The sequence below is a fragment of the Onychostruthus taczanowskii genome, unplaced genomic scaffold (genome assembly GCF_017590055.1).
Source record: "Onychostruthus taczanowskii isolate IOZ18803 unplaced genomic scaffold, ASM1759005v1 scaffold3, whole genome shotgun sequence".
In the NCBI taxonomy this organism is placed as follows: domain Eukaryota; kingdom Metazoa; phylum Chordata; class Aves; order Passeriformes; family Passeridae; genus Onychostruthus; species Onychostruthus taczanowskii.
This window is the reverse complement of record NW_024500349.1, coordinates 22472219-22491341: the sequence shown is the minus strand read 5'-3', so window position 1 is coordinate 22491341 and position 19123 is coordinate 22472219. Positions and strand designations below refer to the sequence as shown.

General features: G+C 40.7%; 1 protein-coding gene across 1 annotated transcript; it reads right to left on the bottom strand.

Annotated features, from left to right (window-relative positions):
* Positions 1 to 260: 260 nt before the first annotated feature.
* Positions 261 to 18756, bottom strand: AQP1 (aquaporin 1 (Colton blood group)). Its single transcript, XM_041408412.1, has 4 exons — positions 18260 to 18756; positions 3827 to 3991; positions 3633 to 3713; positions 261 to 2137 (listed from the first exon to the last, which is right to left on the bottom strand). Exons 1-4 carry the CDS (start codon positions 18647 to 18649, stop codon positions 1958 to 1960), a joined length of 816 nt encoding a protein of 271 aa, XP_041264346.1. The 5' UTR covers positions 18650 to 18756; the 3' UTR covers positions 261 to 1957.
* Between the last annotated feature and the right edge of the window lie 367 nt (positions 18757 to 19123).

The window sequence follows — 19123 nt, the reverse complement described above, 5'->3', positions numbered from 1 at the left end:
CCATAAAAACAAAGAACATTCCTTTCCCTAAAGGGAAGCATCAAGTGAAGAGTGGAAAAGTAGAAACTGGCAGTCTTACAGGTGGCCATGTAAAAATGGTGACAAATTAAAAATGAAGAATCATGAACAGTTTGTATGTTAGCACAACTGATTTTTTTTTTATTTTTAAACCACCCCAAAATCCAATCATGCTCTATGTACATAGGCAATACATGGGATAGCACACCAAATGCAGACAAGAAAGATAAAATATATTCCGGTTTATTTTGCTGGTATTTTCATTTTTATTCTTTTTTTATTGTCCAACTGCTCAAGTTGATTAAATGATCCAATCCATACTGATTCCTATGCCAATCCTACCTCACCTCCCAATCCCACACTGTCTCTCAGACAGGAGAATCCATCCCATTACCTCTGGAGGGTTTTGCTGAATGATGGAGTGTGCTGATTTTCCATCAGTTCCTCTGGGCCTCATTTCTTATGGAAAATTGTTTAGTGCAGAACAAGTATATCAGCACGTGTCTGCTTTAACTATATTCTATAGTTAGTAGGTAGGAACAGCTAATGCTTTGGGTTACTCAGGAAATCATAAGTAGCACACGCACACACACAAATTTAAACAGAAAATAATCTTCCATGTCATTTAGAGTGTTAATTTTCTTTCTCATTTCCAGTGTCGTTTATTTTGCTAAGCACTGCTGCAATTCTTTCCACTTGTCTTTATGCTCTTATTTTCTTACAAAACAGTACACTAGGCTTTCTGTATAAAACATATATATAAACATATATATATATATATATATATATAAAAACAAAGCAACCACCCCCAAAATGGACTTACAGTTATGTATTTGTCCCTCATTAGAAAATATACCATGTGTTCATCTGTTTGTGGTCCCTGAAGGTCACAGCTGGCTGTTGGAATAGGGTCAGTGAGAAAGGGGACTTCTTTTCTCCTTGTTTTGCTTTAAATCACATGATAAATTTCACAAGGTGAACAAAATCAGAGTAGTCACAGGAACCATCAGATCCTGTTTACATCACAGATCCTGTACCACATCACTCTTGTTGCCATTGTTGCTACTCTTCAATTTGAATTCTAGTTATTACTTCCCAGGAGTTATTATATCATATATATTTTTTTTCTTTGTCACATATATTCTCCCCACACAAGAAACTGGATGGAGGTTCAGGGAGAATGAAACACTAGAAAGTCTGAAAGATCCTGTGAGTCTGGAAATTCTAACTTTCCTGGCCCTCTTTCTCAAATATGATCAATAATTTAGGAAATTATGGGTAATTTTACATAGCAAATAATCTTTAGTAACCTTTCCTTACAAAAGATCTTTTGGACACTGATTTGAAACTGTTTTTTTTCCCATTCATTGCTGGTATTAGATGCCAGCCTTGCATTTTTGTATAAATACTGGTTTTTCAAGTGTAAGGCCTCCGTTGTTGGTCCAGATGATTCTCTGTCCCCAATATCTATTCTTTCAGGAAACAAACTGGTCATTGGAACTATTTATTACTGAGTGTTATGGTAGGAGAACCCCCCATGCTAAATATACCTCAAAATTGGGTGGTACCAAGGGAAGGGTTAAACTTCAGCCCCAGTTTATTTAGGTCGTGCAAAGGTGACCTAAATAAACTTCACCCCATTTTGTTTAGGTCGTGACTTCTCAACCTAAAAACTCTGTAATTGAAAAACCCCAGATATAAAAAAATGCTATTAGGATTGGGGTAAAAACAAACAAAAAACAAAAAAAAAAAAAAAAAAAAAAAAAAAAAAAAAAAAAAAAAAAGGAAAACTGTATTGAATTAAAAAAAACAAAGTACTGCTTGCTGGTTTACAAAGAGTCTATAACACTGATAAAATCTTCGGAAACCAATGTGCTGCTTTTTTTTCTTTTTTTTTCTTTTTTTTCTTTTTTTTTTTAGCCTCTCTCCATGCCCTTCTTTATTTTGGCTTCATTTCAACCCGGGAGTTCATATCATCCCCTTCCAGGTCATACTCTTCTACTTGGCCACTGGTCCACACCTTCATGCGGTCGGTGAGGTCGCTGGTTCTGGGCGCCAGGATGAAGTCGTAAATCAGGGCAGCACTTGCTCCTCCAATGATTGGGCCAACCCAGAAAATCTGGAATACAAATCCAAGACATTGCATCAGGTATTTCTGCATTTGAGGCTCCTCTGAGGATTTTCACAGTGAAATTTGCAGCCTGTCCACCTGATTATTTACTTAACCATGTGACATAAAAACAGGAATTTGTCACCATGAGTTGGTGGTAGACCCAGAGGTGAATAACTGTGACTATGCTGTCAAATTGTGATATTTAATATCAGTTGCCTACTGCTAAAACATCTCTACTACTCCAGATGGAGTTGGCAGGGGAGCATAATTTCTAAAACGACAAGGCATTAGTTTTCTATTCTCCTATTAAATTCCGTGATAGGTGAATTTGAAAGTAATACTTAACAAGGACTTAATTAGGGGCTTAATTTACCCCTAGATGGTGCTTAGCTGGTGATGTTGCTGTGACTGAACTGGCCTAACCACTTAAGAAAATTAAAATTTAGAAGGAGAGGTAATAATAGGATTTTAGTAGACAAGTTGATTTTGTTAGAAATAACAGAAGATGTTGAAGACTTTGCCAAAGCACTACTGAGTCTGGAAACTCTTTCTTTTATTCAGCAATATCAGTAGTTTAACACAAATTATTACATCTATCTTCTTCTGTCTCTACAAAGGATAATATTTTTCCTATTAAATTCTGAAAATATCAGCTCCTCACTTAGTTATTTCCCTATAGTGTCCTAATAATAATGTTCAAGTGGTAGACACTGCCAAAATTTCCCCAGTGTCCTCCTTTTTGTTTTACTCCTTAGATGAAAATGGAATCCGTACCCAAAATTTTCACAACCCCATTGCATTACCACTAAATTTCCACCTGTGCCTATGCAACTGGCTGCCAAAATCATGAGTAGGAGAGTTGGAACAAGCCCTCTTTATATATTGAAGAACACAAGTTCATTTACAACTTTATATCAGCCTTTTTTATTGAGCTTTGGTGAAATAAGTAAGTTTTTGTGAAGCACCTCATTTTAACACCATTTAAACACAAGGAATAATCTAAAATTTATAGTGTTTCCACAGCACTTATCCTTGAAAACAGATAAGCAGACACTCATCTTTAAGATGCTGAACATTTTATTAGCTCTTAAATATTAGATGATCCATTTCAGTTTATAAACCTGCTTAAGAATCTTTCTAAATTAAATTTTGCCAGATTAAGCAGTAACACTTTACAAATTTAATTTAAACAATAAATACACAGTACAGGATTCTGTGTAATAAGGCTTAAACAACTAAAATGTTTGAAATAAATAAATATAAAGGGGAATAACCAGACAAAAATCTACTGTATTACTTTAAGTACAGAGACTGAATGAGCCTGAGGACTTTTTGTTTGCCTGAGGATGGTCAGGATTTAAAGGAGAATATTCTTTGTTAGATGAAATGAAAATGCCAACTCTCTGATTTGGTCCTAATGATATGTGTTGAAATATTTCTGATCTCATAGGTTATGTGTTTTCAGAGCCTCTTGTGAGTTAAACAAATTTACTCAACTTACCCAGTGATTTTCAAAGTTGTTGGCGATGAGCGCTGAGCCGAAAGATCTGGCTGGGTTAATTCCACAGCCAGTGTAATCAATCTAGGAGGTGGAAAGAGAACCACAGGTGAGGCACAGATGAAGCTTCCCCATCATCTCACTGGCCCACCCCAAGCTGGGACATAGCAGATATAACCTCTGAAGGCTAAACTTACAGCAAGAAGATGGCCCAAGGCAACGGAGAGACCAATGGCCAAAGGTGCCGATCCCGAGACGTCGTTCCTTCTCCGGTCTGTGGTGGCCAGGACACACAGCACCAGCTGGAAGGTGGCAATGATTTCAATTCCCAGCCCTTGGCCTGCATTGATTCCCTCTGAAAGCTGCATGGAGGCAAGAAGGAAAAGGTTATTTCGTGCATTCCTGCATGACTTCAAGCAGTGTAACAAAGTTCTGAGGCATCTAATTCGTCAATATGAACCTGCACATCCATTTCTCTCCTGGGGTTTCCTTTTGCTTAACAGGGGGAAAAAACAGGAAGAAATAGAAAAAAAATTAAGAGAAGTTAGTTTTGAAACACTCCCTGCTGTACTCAAGCCTAGGCACAACGACTCTTTTTTTTGAGTCGTTGCTGCTTCCAGCCAAAGTGAACACTCAGCCACTGGGCACAGTGAGAGTGGAACTGACCTACGTGTGAGAAACAAATCAGCCAGAGACACCTCCAACAGAGTTTACCTTTCAGAAGTGAACTGTGGTGCCTCAGGACAGTCACTCACTGCTTCAGGGACTTCCACATTAATATTAAGATATTAATGTTTCACCTATACTGTGAATTAATTGCCTGAAAATATGCCTGTAATGCCACAGGAAATACCCTGAGATTTCCACGGAGTTCATGGGAGACTTGTAGATGTGACAGAAGACCAAAAGTACGTAAAACATCTCTAGATATTAATATTAATCAATGTATCTCTAACTGCACAGATAAGGATGCAGTCGATGGATATAAGATCCATTCACCTGATGAAATGAAGGAGACAATTTGAAAGCTCTGCCTTTTTTTTTTAAACAAATCTCATTTGACTACAAAGAGTTTAGACACCTAACTCACAGATGAACTACATTTTGGTGCCTTAGACTCAAAATGAAGCTCATTTCACTTCTTTGGGATACATTTAAAAAATCCCCATTTAAGGAATCCCAAGGGGCTGAAGGGAGTGCTTCAATTTCCTCTTGAAGTAGATGATCTAGAAAAACTGAAACTGTCAGGGGTAAATATTCCAATGGCATTATTAGTCATGAAATCAGCAGTTTCTTGTAAGTGTTGTAGAGCATATTGAAACCATGGGGATTCACTTAAATGGACATTACAGAGCAGAAATGCTGTCATATTTCAGGAAATGCTGTCATATAATACTGCTAAAAACTTGTGCCTAACACAAAACCATGGAGGTAAACAATTTTAGGTTATAACAAGTTTTGAGTTCTGCTTTTAATTGCTGTATTCAGTGGTGTCTCCATTAAGTCAAGGCAAGTCTGTAACTGAGCTGAATACCTTGATGTTATGCAGAAATAATTCACTTGCATGGATGGGATGAAACATGAGCTTGGCCACAGGCCAGGGAACTGAGAATGTGACCCAGAGTAGGAAGCAAGCTCTGCAAAACTTATATTAATTTGTGCTATCAGTGGGTTATCACATCAGTCAGAGCCCCTGCATTAAAAACTGCTGGGTCATTCGTGGCAAAAAAACATAATTATATGTTATTGTGACCTGTCCAGAACAATGAAACCACGGGAAATCCTGCTATTAGTCTGATTTTGTGGTATATGCCCCAATTTCCCCAAAGCTAATTTTTTGAAAACCTTAAAACTTAAGGATGGTTAACTGAACTGCTTCACTTTCCACAGGTGCTGTTCACATTTCTTGCTTCTTCTCTGTACCAAAGTTTACTATCAAATTCCTAAGCAATGGAAAAAAGTAATTTTAGTCTTTCCGTAGCATAAATCTGATTTTTAAATCCTGCTATTCTGTGATACTAATAATGTATTCTTATAGCTTGTTCTTTAACATGCAGGAGCAATATCCTCTGAGTTAGAAGTAGTTTGTCCATAAATAGAAGGGAATTTTGGTTGAAAGGATGGGTATTTTGGTCCCTTCAGCATCCACAGAGTAGAAACTGAAATCCACGTGAGAAGTATGAGTCTGACATAAATGCATCCATACAAGATGCACTGAAAATTGCAGGATCTAGAAATTCATGCTTGATATTTCTGAATTAATATTCTATTGGTTTTGTAAATTTTAAAAATAAACACTTTTTTTTTTCACTCTAGAGACAGTGGGATTCTTGTCTCTCAACAATTTAGGTTTCCAATGTGTTTCCTTGTATCAAAACCAATTTAAGAACCTGGACTATAAACCCTCTGGAAAATCTTATCTCACATTTGGAAGGCCAAATGGCCAAACCCAAAAGCCAGGTGTCTTAGGAAATAAGTGACTGATGTGCATATGCCCAAAAGCAGATAAAAAAAAAATTATTTTCCATCATAATGCAACCCCAAATCTCACATTTGGAAGGCCAAATGGCCAAACCCAAAAGCCAGGTGCCTTAGGAAATAAGTGATTGATGTGCACATGCCCAAAAGCAGATAAAAAACCAAATTCTTTTCCATCATAATGCAACCCCAGGGAACCCAGAGCTGAGGTCTGACACATCAGTGTTAGCATTTGACAAAGCCTTGACATTTTAAAAGATTAAACATTGCCCAACCACTGGGCTTTCCCTTCTCTTGAAGGGCTTCTATAAAAGACAATAAGAGCAAAATTATCCTTTAAAAACCTGTCATAATCCTTATCTTTGAGAGGTGGAAATCATATTCTTCCTTTCCCTCCAGGAAAAACACATCCTACAGCTGACGTGACTTGAGGTCATTCTCCCTGCTAATCAACACTTATTGATGGGCTGTGTGGGATCAAAGAAAGCCTGGAAATATCATAGGAAACCTTTTGCTTTCCTCCAGCCATGTAATGTTACACAGCCTGCCAGAAACATTAATATTCTACTGTGAGAGCAAGGACCCCGGGCTCTGCTCCAAAATGGGACAAACCCAAGCAAACCTTGAATGTCCTGCTTTGCTGGGGCCTGTGGATCTGCAGTGTGCAAGTGTAGGATAACAGAATATTTATTTGCCTCCTGATCAGAGGTAAATTACCCCTGCAGCAGCAGCCTGGGCCATCCATAGTACACATGGAACAGCACCAGTGTTCACCATCCCAAGCACACCCCAGAAAAGCTTTATAAAGGGAAAATAGGAAGGTACATTCCCTTCTGTCAAGTTGAAATGTACATGTGCATATTTATATTTATATTTATATTTATATTTATATTTATATTTATATTTATATTTATATTTATCATCCTCATTCATGGAGGGTTTGCAAGTCTTACCCAGATAACATTTTGCACCTTTTAAATCTGATGGTATAAGCTCTTGACAGAACAAGGGAGACACAACCAACATGAGTTTGTCATCCTTTCCTTGCATTTTCTTTATGTTATTCAGTTTTTTAAGGAAACTTTGAACTTTTGTGGAAGATTTTGTAGAATATCAGACTCCAGAAGCTTCATCTGAATTTAGTAGGAAGCAGTACCACACATTAGAGACCTGATTAAAAATCAACAGTTGTTCTTAACATCTGCTATTCTGTTGCTGAAAATATCCAAGATAGAAGGTGTCCAATGTCTCTGGTTCCTATATAGACAAAATAATGCTCTGAAATGAGACACAGCCACTTCTAGTGCAGTGTTGGCATGAAGAGGACCCTTTCCAGTGACCTGTACCCACTCTGCAAAGCCTTTTTCCCTGCACTGGTACCTCTTACCAGTGGTCATAGGGTATGTGGGCTGGCACTGCATCGGTCCTTGAGGCATCTGCTGGGAAATCTCTGACATCTTCTCTTTGCAGTCCAATAATCCTCATTAAGGTAACAGAAAAATTGTCAGAGGGCAGAGAACAGCATGGCAACTCCCTGAGCTTTTCAGGCTTCAGACCTGGGACACTTGAGGAATGGACTCAGAGCTTTAAGGAACCAAACATGCTCTAAGGGGTTAAATGAAACACACAAGCCCATATTCATCTCCAAGAGAGTCTACACAGACTTCTTTTCCTTTTTTGTTCACATGAATAATTCCACTAAACTTCATTTCAAATGTCAGTGTTTTGACAGAAGCAGCACCAGAAACACACATAAGAAATGGGCTGAATCATTGGCAAGATGGGAGAGTTGTCTGTGGACACATTTATCTGATCAGCTGAATCAATCTTGGCTGCATCAGATTGCAGTGAGTAATTCCCCCTCAACCTCACAGCTCCCAGACAAGAAGCAGAGCATGTAGACACCCCAAGGGAGGTGCATCCTCCTGTGGGCTGAATTCCACAATTTCCAGCCTTAACAATCCCATGATTAATATTTTTCCCCCTCAATTCACTGTGAATCTGGACAAGGTTGTGGAATAAAAATCTACCAGAATTCAGTAAGTGTACAGAAGTCACATCTTATTCTGAAAACTCCTGAGATGCAACTGACTGGAAACTAAGAAGGCACAGTGGCTCAAGAGACATACAAATGAGGAGTGTTAAACCCCCAAAAAAACATTATCTAGACATGAACATGAGAAGAACACCTGATTTATGTCTTAGGAAATGGGCAGTGGCCACATCGCTTCCAACTCTCCATAACATCACACAGGAGATGGGAACCACAGAATTTGTTTCCCAGAAGTGCCCTTAACTGCCATGTTTAGCTGACTGACTCCCACAGCAATCATTTGGGCAAATTAATAGTATGTTTTCTTTCCTTTTGATTTTTTTTTTAATTTTTTTTTTTTTTTTTAGGACAGGATATTTATGAGTTGTCTGCCTTCAGAAGAGAAACAGGGACAGGAAATTAAACTGGCCCAAGGTAAACCCCACTGTGTACTTCTCTAGTGGCTTCATATTTTTCTCATTACCAGTGAAAGTATATCAAGTTCAAACTTGTTTCCCGTTATATGGATAAGACACTTTGTTATGCAAGGTGGTTCCATCACGTGGGGCTGAGCTCCGTCTCATCCAGCAAACCCTTAGCCCTGGATTGGAGCTTCCAGGGCCCAGCTTCCTTTCATATAACAGGGATTAGTTTCTCATGGTTCCAGAAAAGAAAAAATTGAAAAGAAAAGAGGCCTCTGGTATTGCAAAAGTCTATTTTTTAGCAGGGGGAATGCCAGCTTTCCCAATTCTTATGAAACACCAGAGCAAGCCCAGTCTGCTGGTGTGGTTTTGAGGGAGAAAATTTAAGCCACAGCAATTTTAATGGCTAGGACTTCTCTTCCTTGCATATCCTCACCATCCTACCTAAATTATTACCTTTTCTCTGCTTTGGCAGACATTTTTCTTAAATTTAGCATTTTATTTAAGTAAAGTCTTGTCGTTTTACAGCATTTTCTTCTTATAGCGTAAAATTTCCATTCTTTGACTTTCCTTCTTTTACTGAATAAGGAAAACTCTTCACAATAGTTTAGGTGGTTCATTCTCTCTTCATCCCCCACTCTTTTGAAATATTAATCATTCTTTTTTTTATGCCAACTAGCTATCATTTGTTTCGCTGGCAAAGTTCTTTAATGGGATGTTATACAAATGTAATCTCAGAAATTCGTCTCCCTACTTCCCTCCAAACCACATCCCACTGTCTTGCCTGTCATTTTGTTTGACTTTTCTCACTCTTTCAGCTCCAGCTCTGTCATGAAAAGAACTTGATGATTTCCATATTGATAACATACCTTTATTCTCCTGGAAGTCTATCCCACATCTCCATAGCTATAAACCTTGAGTGATAGTCAGAATTGATTCAAATATTCATCCCTGGCTGTTTAACTACAGTTATTCACTTCTACCCTTGCTGTTTAACAGTATCACTCTGAAATGGATGTTTCTGTACCCATTAATTGAGTATTAGGGATTCAGGGAGTACAAAAGTCTCATTTCTTTAGTAAGGAGACACAGGCAAAGAGTTTTACTTAAAATTATACGACAGGAGAACTCAGAAGCTGCTTATAAATTAGCTTTGGATTGTATCCTACATCAACAATGGAAGCATTCAGCAGAACCTGGGGACAAAACACATTGTCCTCTGCTAGATTATCCTTCCTATAAATACAGCCTTAAGAGCTCTAAAGGGGACTCATTCAATTCCCAAAGCAGAAATCAAATTTTCCATTCCTTAGGCAGCAGACACCCTCCAGGAACGAGGCTAAGCTCCCTCCTCCCACCCTCTGCAGGCCGTGGAGAAATTATCCAGGGCTTGCTGTTTTAGTGCCATGGAGAGAAAGAGGGGAGAATGATCACTATATGAAACCAGAGCACATAAAATTTGTATGTCAGAACAAGACAGGCAGTAAAAGTTCCTCTACAGGACTTGTTTTTAGCACAGCTGGTCAGATAAAGGCAATTTTTTTTTTATTTACACTTTTACTTTTTTAATGTGCCTCTGGGAAAGTTGCTTGGGAGAAACTTTTTTTTTTTGGTTCAATGTTGTTGCTGAGAAATAAACAACTTCTATTCAGAGGATGAGGAATTGTGAGGTTTTGTATTTTTTTTTCTTTACCCAGACAAACCCAAGCAAATTGTTAATTTTCTGTAATAGTTGAAGCACTCATTTATACCACAGAGCTGTTTATTATCTCCTCTGTTGCCAGCCAGAAGGAGTAGTATTTCAGTGGGGAATTTTGGGCATATCTGAATTTTGAGCCAAATAGGAACGTCCTTTCTATATTGTTGCCGGAATAACACTTGGATTTGTACAAACCTAACAGTATGGTTGTTGGCATTTTCACAAAAATAATATTCATTTGATTTTTCTAGACAAACTCCAGAAAATATGTGAAGTTCTCAAAATTTATGAACCATAAATAAGCATTGAAGACTTGGCATTTCCATGGGGTTAAAAACCATCTCTGAGGCTGTGCAATGCATTTCAGGAATTGGGGGGACAATTCCAGCTCCTCCATTTCTCCACCTTGTTCATCAAGCAAGAAGTCCCAACAAAGGAAGGAAAAGGGGCCAAACCTGACCTTACCCATTCCAAGCACAGTGCCCACAGGAGGAGTTGTGTGTGTAAATGGGTAAGGAAACGTGCCACATTTCTGCTCTGAAAGCCTTCATTGACTCCACTTGGCACAGAATTAGCATCGAGAGCCTGGAAAAGTTGAGTTTTCTGTGACACTCCCAGCGGTTCCTAGAGAGGGGTTGCGCAGGACTCATCCGGGGAAGTGCACAGAGGATTTCTTTACTCCTTTCTAGTCCAGGAGTTGTGCCTTGCAGAGCTCTCAGGCCACATTTTCGCCCTCCTGCTGTGTATAATTTCCTCCAGGATGCCTGTCAGGCCCTGTATATTTGATTTAACAGGTTGACGTTGTGCCTCAGCCTCAGATCTCCTCAGTTCAATGGAGCTGCAGCAGTCAAATACCAGCTCCAGCTCTGGATGCCAGGAAGATCAGCATTTTCCCACCAATCACACATTAATAAATACTCAGGGCTCAGAATGTTCCCAGCCAGGCCAGAAAAACCTCCAGGAGACAATTGTGGTACCAGGTAAAAACCCCTCTGTTATTGAATTCTCTCCATTCAGCTGGAGAATGGACAAATAAGCAAAAATGTCCTACTGCCCTAAAGAAAACAGGCAATTTCCTCTGGAGACAAACAGGAAATTTTTCAGGGGCTATCTTTTCTTCCTTTAGTACTTGTGATGTGGTTTGGTATCCTCACTTTAAAAATGCTTCACTTAAAAATATCTATGTAGATAGTAAAAGTTTTTAGGATTCTCTGGTTAAAGAAATGTTATTCTCAGCTCCCTAAATGTTCACATTAACTGCTAGAACTCATGAGCCCTGATATAAAAACCCAGATTTTTAATTTTTTTCTTACCATTGCACCAGTTTAACCAGATTTGATCCATAATATTAATTCTCTTGCTGTGGACATTTCCATTTATTCTCAGGCTGTGGTCCTTGCAATGTCAGATCTTGGTTCAGAACCCACACCTATTCCTAGATATATTTTTTAATTTTTCAATTAATTTAAATTAAAAATTGAAATTTGGGTTTATCTCATCTGAAGACTCTTTCTGCCCATCTGTCTCTGGTGTGTGAGTGTGTTTGGGGGTGAGCAAACACATAACACACAAATATACACAGAACACCCAAATATATTTGGTGTAATCAGAGAACTCTGTGGAAAGGAAACCAATATTAATGGTTTGTTGACCATTCAGGAAGGCTGGTGGCAAAATGAGTTCTACTTTAATCTTATTTATTTGACAGTTATCTAACACAAAAAAAAAAATTCATTCTCTGAAAATCCCACTCCACTTGTGTTACAATATTAACTAACCTACAAAATTAATAATGTTTTTAGATCTATGACAACTCGCTGTTTTAAACACCCCTGTGCACCCTTTTCAGGAATTTCTACCATTTCTAAGTAGAAATAAATGAAGAAAACCTTTAGTTTGGGACCTGTAGAGCAATTTCCAAATGGACATCTTTGGATCCAGTGGCATAAAACCACTTTGATCTCCTCTGTTCTAGCACAAAAGGTCAGGGCTGCAGGAGGATGAGCACCAAGGGCCTCTCCTTGCCCCAGAAAAGGCTGTGCTGCTGCATCCCTCCTTGCTCCCTGCCAAAATCCCGGGATATGGCTCTATTAGTGGAGAGGCGCTAAGCAAATCTTCATGGAAATGGAAATCAGATAAAAAGCTCTGAGATCTGAGATAAGGATTAGAGCCATAACCCCAAATTCTCTGGGGGATGGGTGATAACCATCAGGTTTACATCTCAGCCCAGATGTTTCTGCTGTCACTGTGTGAACTCATTAAAAAGAGGCCGAGACCGTGGCCAGTTTTGAGCAGGTGCCTTTCCTGTGTCCCACCTGCCCTGCCTGGGGCCTCTCAGTACAATGCTGGCAAGCCTTAAAAGCCCTCTGCTGCAAAAACTGACAGTGAACAATGAGCTATTGTTGTAACAGCCTTTGTTAAGAAATAAAAATCCCAGATCAATGTCATGTACCGGAACCATTTTGCTCGTTTTAAAAAGGCAGCAGCTTTTTGTCCCTTGTGAATGTTTGAGTCCTCAAGCATGCAGATGTGCCAGCAGAGGCAAAGCTGGCAGGAGAAGCCTAACCTGGATCAAAAATAGGCAGGGCAGAGGGCAGAGACAGGGAGAATGAAGCTCCTCACCATCCTAGCCTTGAGAAAGACACAAAATATTATCTGCATTAAAAAAAAAAGGCATCCAAGAATTTTTCAATAAGCACTAAAGGTCAGGATCTCAGCTGCGTGTCTTGTCCATCCAGCAGCACCTCTGGAGCTGCAATTTTCCACAGTGACTCAGAGGAAAAGCAGCATCACTTACTCAATTGTCCCCTCACACTGTCAAGCTCTCAGTTTATTTTGGATGTTCTTCCAACTCGAGCCGGCTTTGTTTAATTGGAGGTTGGAGAATGGGCTCGTAGGGCGCGGGCACGAGGAGACAGGGAAATCACAAGGCAAACACTGAGTCATCCAGGGCAACCAGGCAAGTCCTGCTCCCCATGGTGAGAAGGCCACTGGTGTGGACCAAATGTGGGGAGTGTGGTGATTCCCATGGGGAATCCCCTTTAAGACAAGTTTCTAAAGGAAGAGAAGTATCCAGTGGGGAATAGCAGGATAAACTCTTCAGTGCTGATCCACAAACAACAGTAAAAGGTGTGGCAGATCTCAACTATGAAAGGGAATTCCCAGTGCTGGTGCAAAATTATGTTTGCACTGGAAATGCAAATTGGGAATTTTCTGGGAAAAAATTCACCAGCATGGATGCTCTAGAGATAAGATCATCTGCAGATGATGAGGATCCACATATCTTATCACATCCTGTGCTCCACTCTCCTGGAGATAAAAGATTGTTCATCTTCCCCAAGTGGCAGAATAAGACTGGAGCATGTAGACAGTAAAGGAAAGAAAACCTAAAAATCTCCAGCTTTGAGGTTCCAAATTGCTCTGATGCTGCTGGATCACAATCCAGCTAAGTGGGAGTGGTTATGGAAAGAGGACTCAGTCCCATCCCTGGCAGTGTCCAAGGCCAGGTTGGAAGGGGCTTGGAGCAACCTGGTCTCATGGGAGGTGTCCCTGCCCATGGCAGGGGCTTGGATCTTTAAGGTCTCTTCCAACCCAAACTATTCCATGATTCTGTGGTTCTGTGGGGTGCCTTTGGTGAGCCTGAAAGGTCAAAGCAGCAGATGCTGGCCTGGTATGAGGAGTCAAAGACAGCCAAGACCTCCTTTTTCCCCGCCCTTGAGAAATCTAGAGCTGGACACGGGGTGTTTATCCCCAAAGGACATGGCACCCTTGTGTGCACCAGCTCTGCCACGGCTGATCCTGACTGGGGCAGCCGCAGGGAGCAGCAGAGACACAGCCAGTCACAGCAGAAATTCAAAGGGTGTTCCAGCAGCAAGTGACTCTCCATGCTCCGGGAATAGCATCCATATGAATATTCACCTGTCTTAAAATGACCTCTGAATCCACTGACCACAGATCTCCTCTGGCTTTTCCAGAGAGCTTCTTAGTTACACAAACAACATTTATCAGTCCACTGGGTGTTTTCTAAACCCAAGCCCTCCTATTTGTTATTCTTGGTTGTTTTTCTTTTCCCTTTATCTACCCGAGCAACATTACCTTCAGGTCTGTTTTTCTTGCCCACAATTTTTGATCCACTTATAACTTTTAAAATAATATCTTTCATCATAAACTCGAAGAAAGAGTTTTCAAATAGTCTCCAAATTATAGCCCAAATTATAGAGTTTGGGGACACATTTCCTGGCATTCTCATCATTATGCCAAAATACAAAAAACTATGAAATTGTGAAAATTGTGAAGCAGTGTCTGCATTTGTCACAAAATTCTAATTATTTATATATACCTATATATTTAGCTCAGCTTATTTTATATATATATCTCTACAGATAGATAAAATATATAAAATAGCCTGAGCTAAAGAAATTTTCTGACCGTGTTTTTAAAAGTTTGCTAAAAGTTCTCCAGATGAACATTGTTTAACAGCAAATATTGTGTTGCTTCACAGCACAGAAGTCTCTTCTCTCCCCTCTTTCCTGCTTGAGCTCTTTGTTGTTCATTAACTGCCTGTGCTGAGTAGTTTGTTCCATTATCCAAACTCCAGATCTGTCCTCACCAGACAATAGCCAGCTCTGCTGGCAGATGAGTGCATTTTGGATCTGGTATTCTCTATTCTTACAGCTTTACCTAATGGAAATTTGTAACGTGTAGTAATCCAACTTTAAAAAAAAATACAAGATGATGTAAGGAAAAATATTTAAATTTTTAGGAGAGTAAACACACTGAATAATTCTCTTGCAGCTTCTCCAATTCTCAAAGTTTTTACTTTGGAACACACTCCACTAGTAAAATATATTGGAAGTTAAGTGTGTTAAAAGGATTCAGTAATCTAAATACACCTCTGAGTGTTTTCCAAAATGTCTTACTTGGGACCAGCCAAAGTAACTAAAAATATGGCTGTTGACTTAAGCAAAGTTTGGATGAAAATCCTAATGTGTGACTGGTTTGCTTGTCTTAGTGTAAACCAGACTTAATACTGAACATGTTAAAGGGACATCCTGCATTTTCATCCTCCCTTCTTCCTCCTCAGCCTTGTACTATCCATGGCTGGGCTTTGTGCTTCATTTGATTGTGTTGCCTTTCTTCCCTTTGTGCAATGAGAAAGACAGGGATTTATCCCACTTAATTTTGGATACTTAGCAGAGGCTTCCAAGCCTGGAGCCTCAGCATGGCAAAGAACAGCTGGGTGTCTCTGGAAGCAACTCAACAGATCTAGAGGTTGAAGTGCCTCTCTTTGTCCCTCGTTCTCTGTGGACTAGAGAGCAGCCAGTGGAAATGGGTTCTCAGCTTGGTCCCTCAGTGCAGGACCTGCAGCCAGGCAGGAGAAATCCAAGTTCAGGCATGCAGCCCCACCCAGTATCCACTGGGAACACTGGATGGCCACTGACTCCATCACACACTGCCCCCACCACATTTTTCCTGTGAAAACACCTCTCCAAGAGCACGGCAGGGTCAGCACAAAGTCACAAACATCCAGACCCTCTTCACAACCTTATCAAACAAGCAGCACTCTCTTTCAATTTTTTTTTTCTGAGCAGGGAATCCACACCTTGTTATCCAGAAGAACAGCCAGGAGAGAGAGCAGCTGGCAGGGACGCCAGCTCTGAGCCTCCCCTTCTTATCTCCAAGAGCACGGCAGGGTCAGCACAAAGTCACAAACATCCAGACCCTCTTCACAACCTTATCAAACAAGCAGCACTCTCTTTCAATTTTTTTTTTCTGAGCAGGGAATCCACACCTTGTTATCCAGAAGAACAGCCGGGAGAGAGAGCAGCTGGCAGCTCTGAGCCTCCCCTTCTTATCCTCAGAAAGAGTTAAAAAACATAATAAAAGCAATTCTGTGGTTTGTCTTTGCCAGCTCTTTGCTGGAGGAGGCACCTCGGTGCTGTGGATTCAGGATGTGCCCCGTTGAGATCAGCTCTGCATGCGCACAGCCCCTCTGCTGCTGCTCCCCCCAGCCTTGGGCTCAGACTCAGTTCCCCCTCAGCCCTCCCTCCCCAGGCACTCCATGCTAGTCACTGGGAAATGAATGGATTTGCTTTCCTTTCCTCTCTAGTTCTCTCTCACAAGGCAGAACAGCTGCTGCCCTCTCTATCCCCAGGGGGGTCTCCCCACTGCTCCTCCAGCCAGAACATTTGTAGGTGGATGTGAAAGAAAAAAGAAACAAAATTCTGAATATTTTCCAATGACAAACAGTGAAATCAGAGCATTTAGAAACTATAGTCTCTGTTATTCCATTGCACAGAAATTTCTGATTGATTTGTAAAATTTATATGATAGAGACTTGACCCTGCCTGGTTTTGCTTTTGTAGCTTGCGGAGTTACTGACTGATGGACAAGGAGAGCTACATCCCCCTTCACAAATGGCCAGGTTTAAAGCCTTGGTTAGAGGAAGGAACCAGTCATCAGGATTTTATGGAAGCAAAAGGGAAAAACCAAGCTTAAGTGCTACCAAAACCAGACCTCCCGTGTTTAATGGCAGTTGGACCTCTCGAGGAAACCACTTGGGCAGACACCCTGTCCCATGTGGTTGAGCTGTTCCCTCTGTCAGTGGTTTCAGAGGAAAAGATCACATATCACACTTGCAGACAGAGCCTTCTGGAGTCAATAAAATTATTTGCTCTTCTTCCCCAGAATGTTTTGAGTTAACCCATCAAAATTTCCAAAGCACTGGCAGGATGGGATAGCTGCACGCACCAGGAGAGAGGGAGGTGAGCAGCAAACTCACAGAGTAACACGAGGGTGAATGATACTGAGCTGCCCAGGAATCACTTTAATATCCAGTTTTATTCTCTTTTAAAAACTTGACTCATGTTCTGAATTAACTGTAATGTCAAATTACAGTATGCAAAACCATATTGCTGTTTTGCCTAAGTTATTTTAGAAGAGATGTTGCATTTGCAGTTTTATGCCCCAAATACCCTTGTGACTTCAAACAGGCAGAAGACTTCAAATTAACTCAATTTACAAACTGCAGTCAGGAATATCCTGAAAGAAAGGGCCAAGGAAAATAAGTGAAATATTTGTTCTTAGGAGATCAGGTCAAGTAAGTGACCAGAAGGAATTTCCATTTATAGCACTGTGTGTCCTGCAGTGGCTGTAGCACTGTCCCCACTGACAGTGGGATGATTTCAAGTTTAGAAGTGTATTTATCTTTTTTCTCTCCTATTATTCTGCAACAAAAACAGCAAAATGACATTTTGAGGAGGAGGAGGAGTTGTGGCCAGGCAGTTTTTAGGCAGCGTGATGTGAGCATCTGGTCAGGAGAGAACTGGAACCTGCACCCCAGTTACCTGTAGCTGCCTCACATTTTCCTCCAGTTTAGACGTGAGAATTCAGGATTTGTCCAATTTTTTCCCAGAAATGCACAGAAAGGGCAGTTGGGATTCTGCCAGGCAGGATCTGAGCACTCTACCTAACGCAACAGGTACTGCTCACACATTTGGGGATTTCTCCTGCTGCCACCTCTCTGCTCCCATGAGTTTTCAGTGCAGCCATCACCAGTATACACAAACCATCAGTTAAGTAATGAAAATTAACAACACTCACAGAAGCCAAAACAACACTGATGTATGCACATTAATCAACATGTCACCTTAGAGACCCTCAGAACCACTAAAGATCATAAAACTGCCAGTGATTTCAGCATTAAATTGGCATCAAAAGCCACCTTTCAGCAACTTGGAAGTACAAAACTAAGCATAAGCAGAACTGATCATGACCAGAATGTCCTAAAGCTCCTAAATGAGGGTGGGGAGGAAGGACCATCCCTATGACATTCTGGTTATCAGTCAGGACTGGATTCTCTCCTACAATAAACAGTCGAGCTCTCCGAGGTTACCAGCACCGACAGAACCCCTACATTTTTAGTAAATTACAGCTGCTACATTTCTAGTCTAAAAAAAAAAAAAAGAAAAGAAAGGAGGAATTCAAAGTTTCTACTTACAGCATTAAGCCCCAGGGAGTTTCCTGGGAGAGAGGAGGTGACTCCTGAGAGAATGGCCGTGGCCACCACTGCCCCCAGGCACTGGGCGAGGATGTACATGAGCGCCTTGAAGATGCTGATCTGGCAGCTGAGCAGCAGCCCCAGGGTGACAGCTGGGTTCAGGTGCGCCCCACTGATGTGGCCCACGCTCTGTGCCATGGTAGCGATGGATAACCCAAAAGCCAGAGAAACCTTCACGTTGTCCTGAGACCTCGTTGACGTTTTGTTGGCCACCACGGGGAAGTTGAAGCCCAGAGCCGAGCCAATGCTGATAAAAATGAAAAGGCTCATGGCCAGGAACTCAGCCACCACTGCCCTCCAGAATATTTTCTTTCTGAATTCACTAGCCATCTTTACTCTTTCTTTCTCTCTCTCTCCCCTCCTCACTTTCCCTTCTCCCTCTCTCCCTTCCTTTGCCTGATATTTTCCCTTTGAGGTCTGAAGAGAAATCTGGAGGAAAAATACAGTCCTTGGATTATTTATAGGGCTTTGGGTGGTCTGTAGGAGGGAAGGGGTGTTGCACAAAAGGAGGAAAGAACATCTACATAGATGCTGACTGCTAGATTGATGTAAGACACTGTTTGCCTGCCAAAGTTTTTTTCTTCCTTTTTTTTTTTTTTTTTTCTTTTCCCCTCCCTTAACGGCATTCGATCTCTGCCGCCGTTTTTAAGAGGCTTTTTAAAATTCTTGGAAAAATCTTTAGGAGAGCCTAAGGAATTTCAGCCTCACTTCTTTAACTCCTGTGTCATCTTTCAGCGCGTGGATGGAGATGAAAGCTTTGATGGGATTTCTGTCTGGAGCTGAAACAGAAAGCAAAGTTATCAG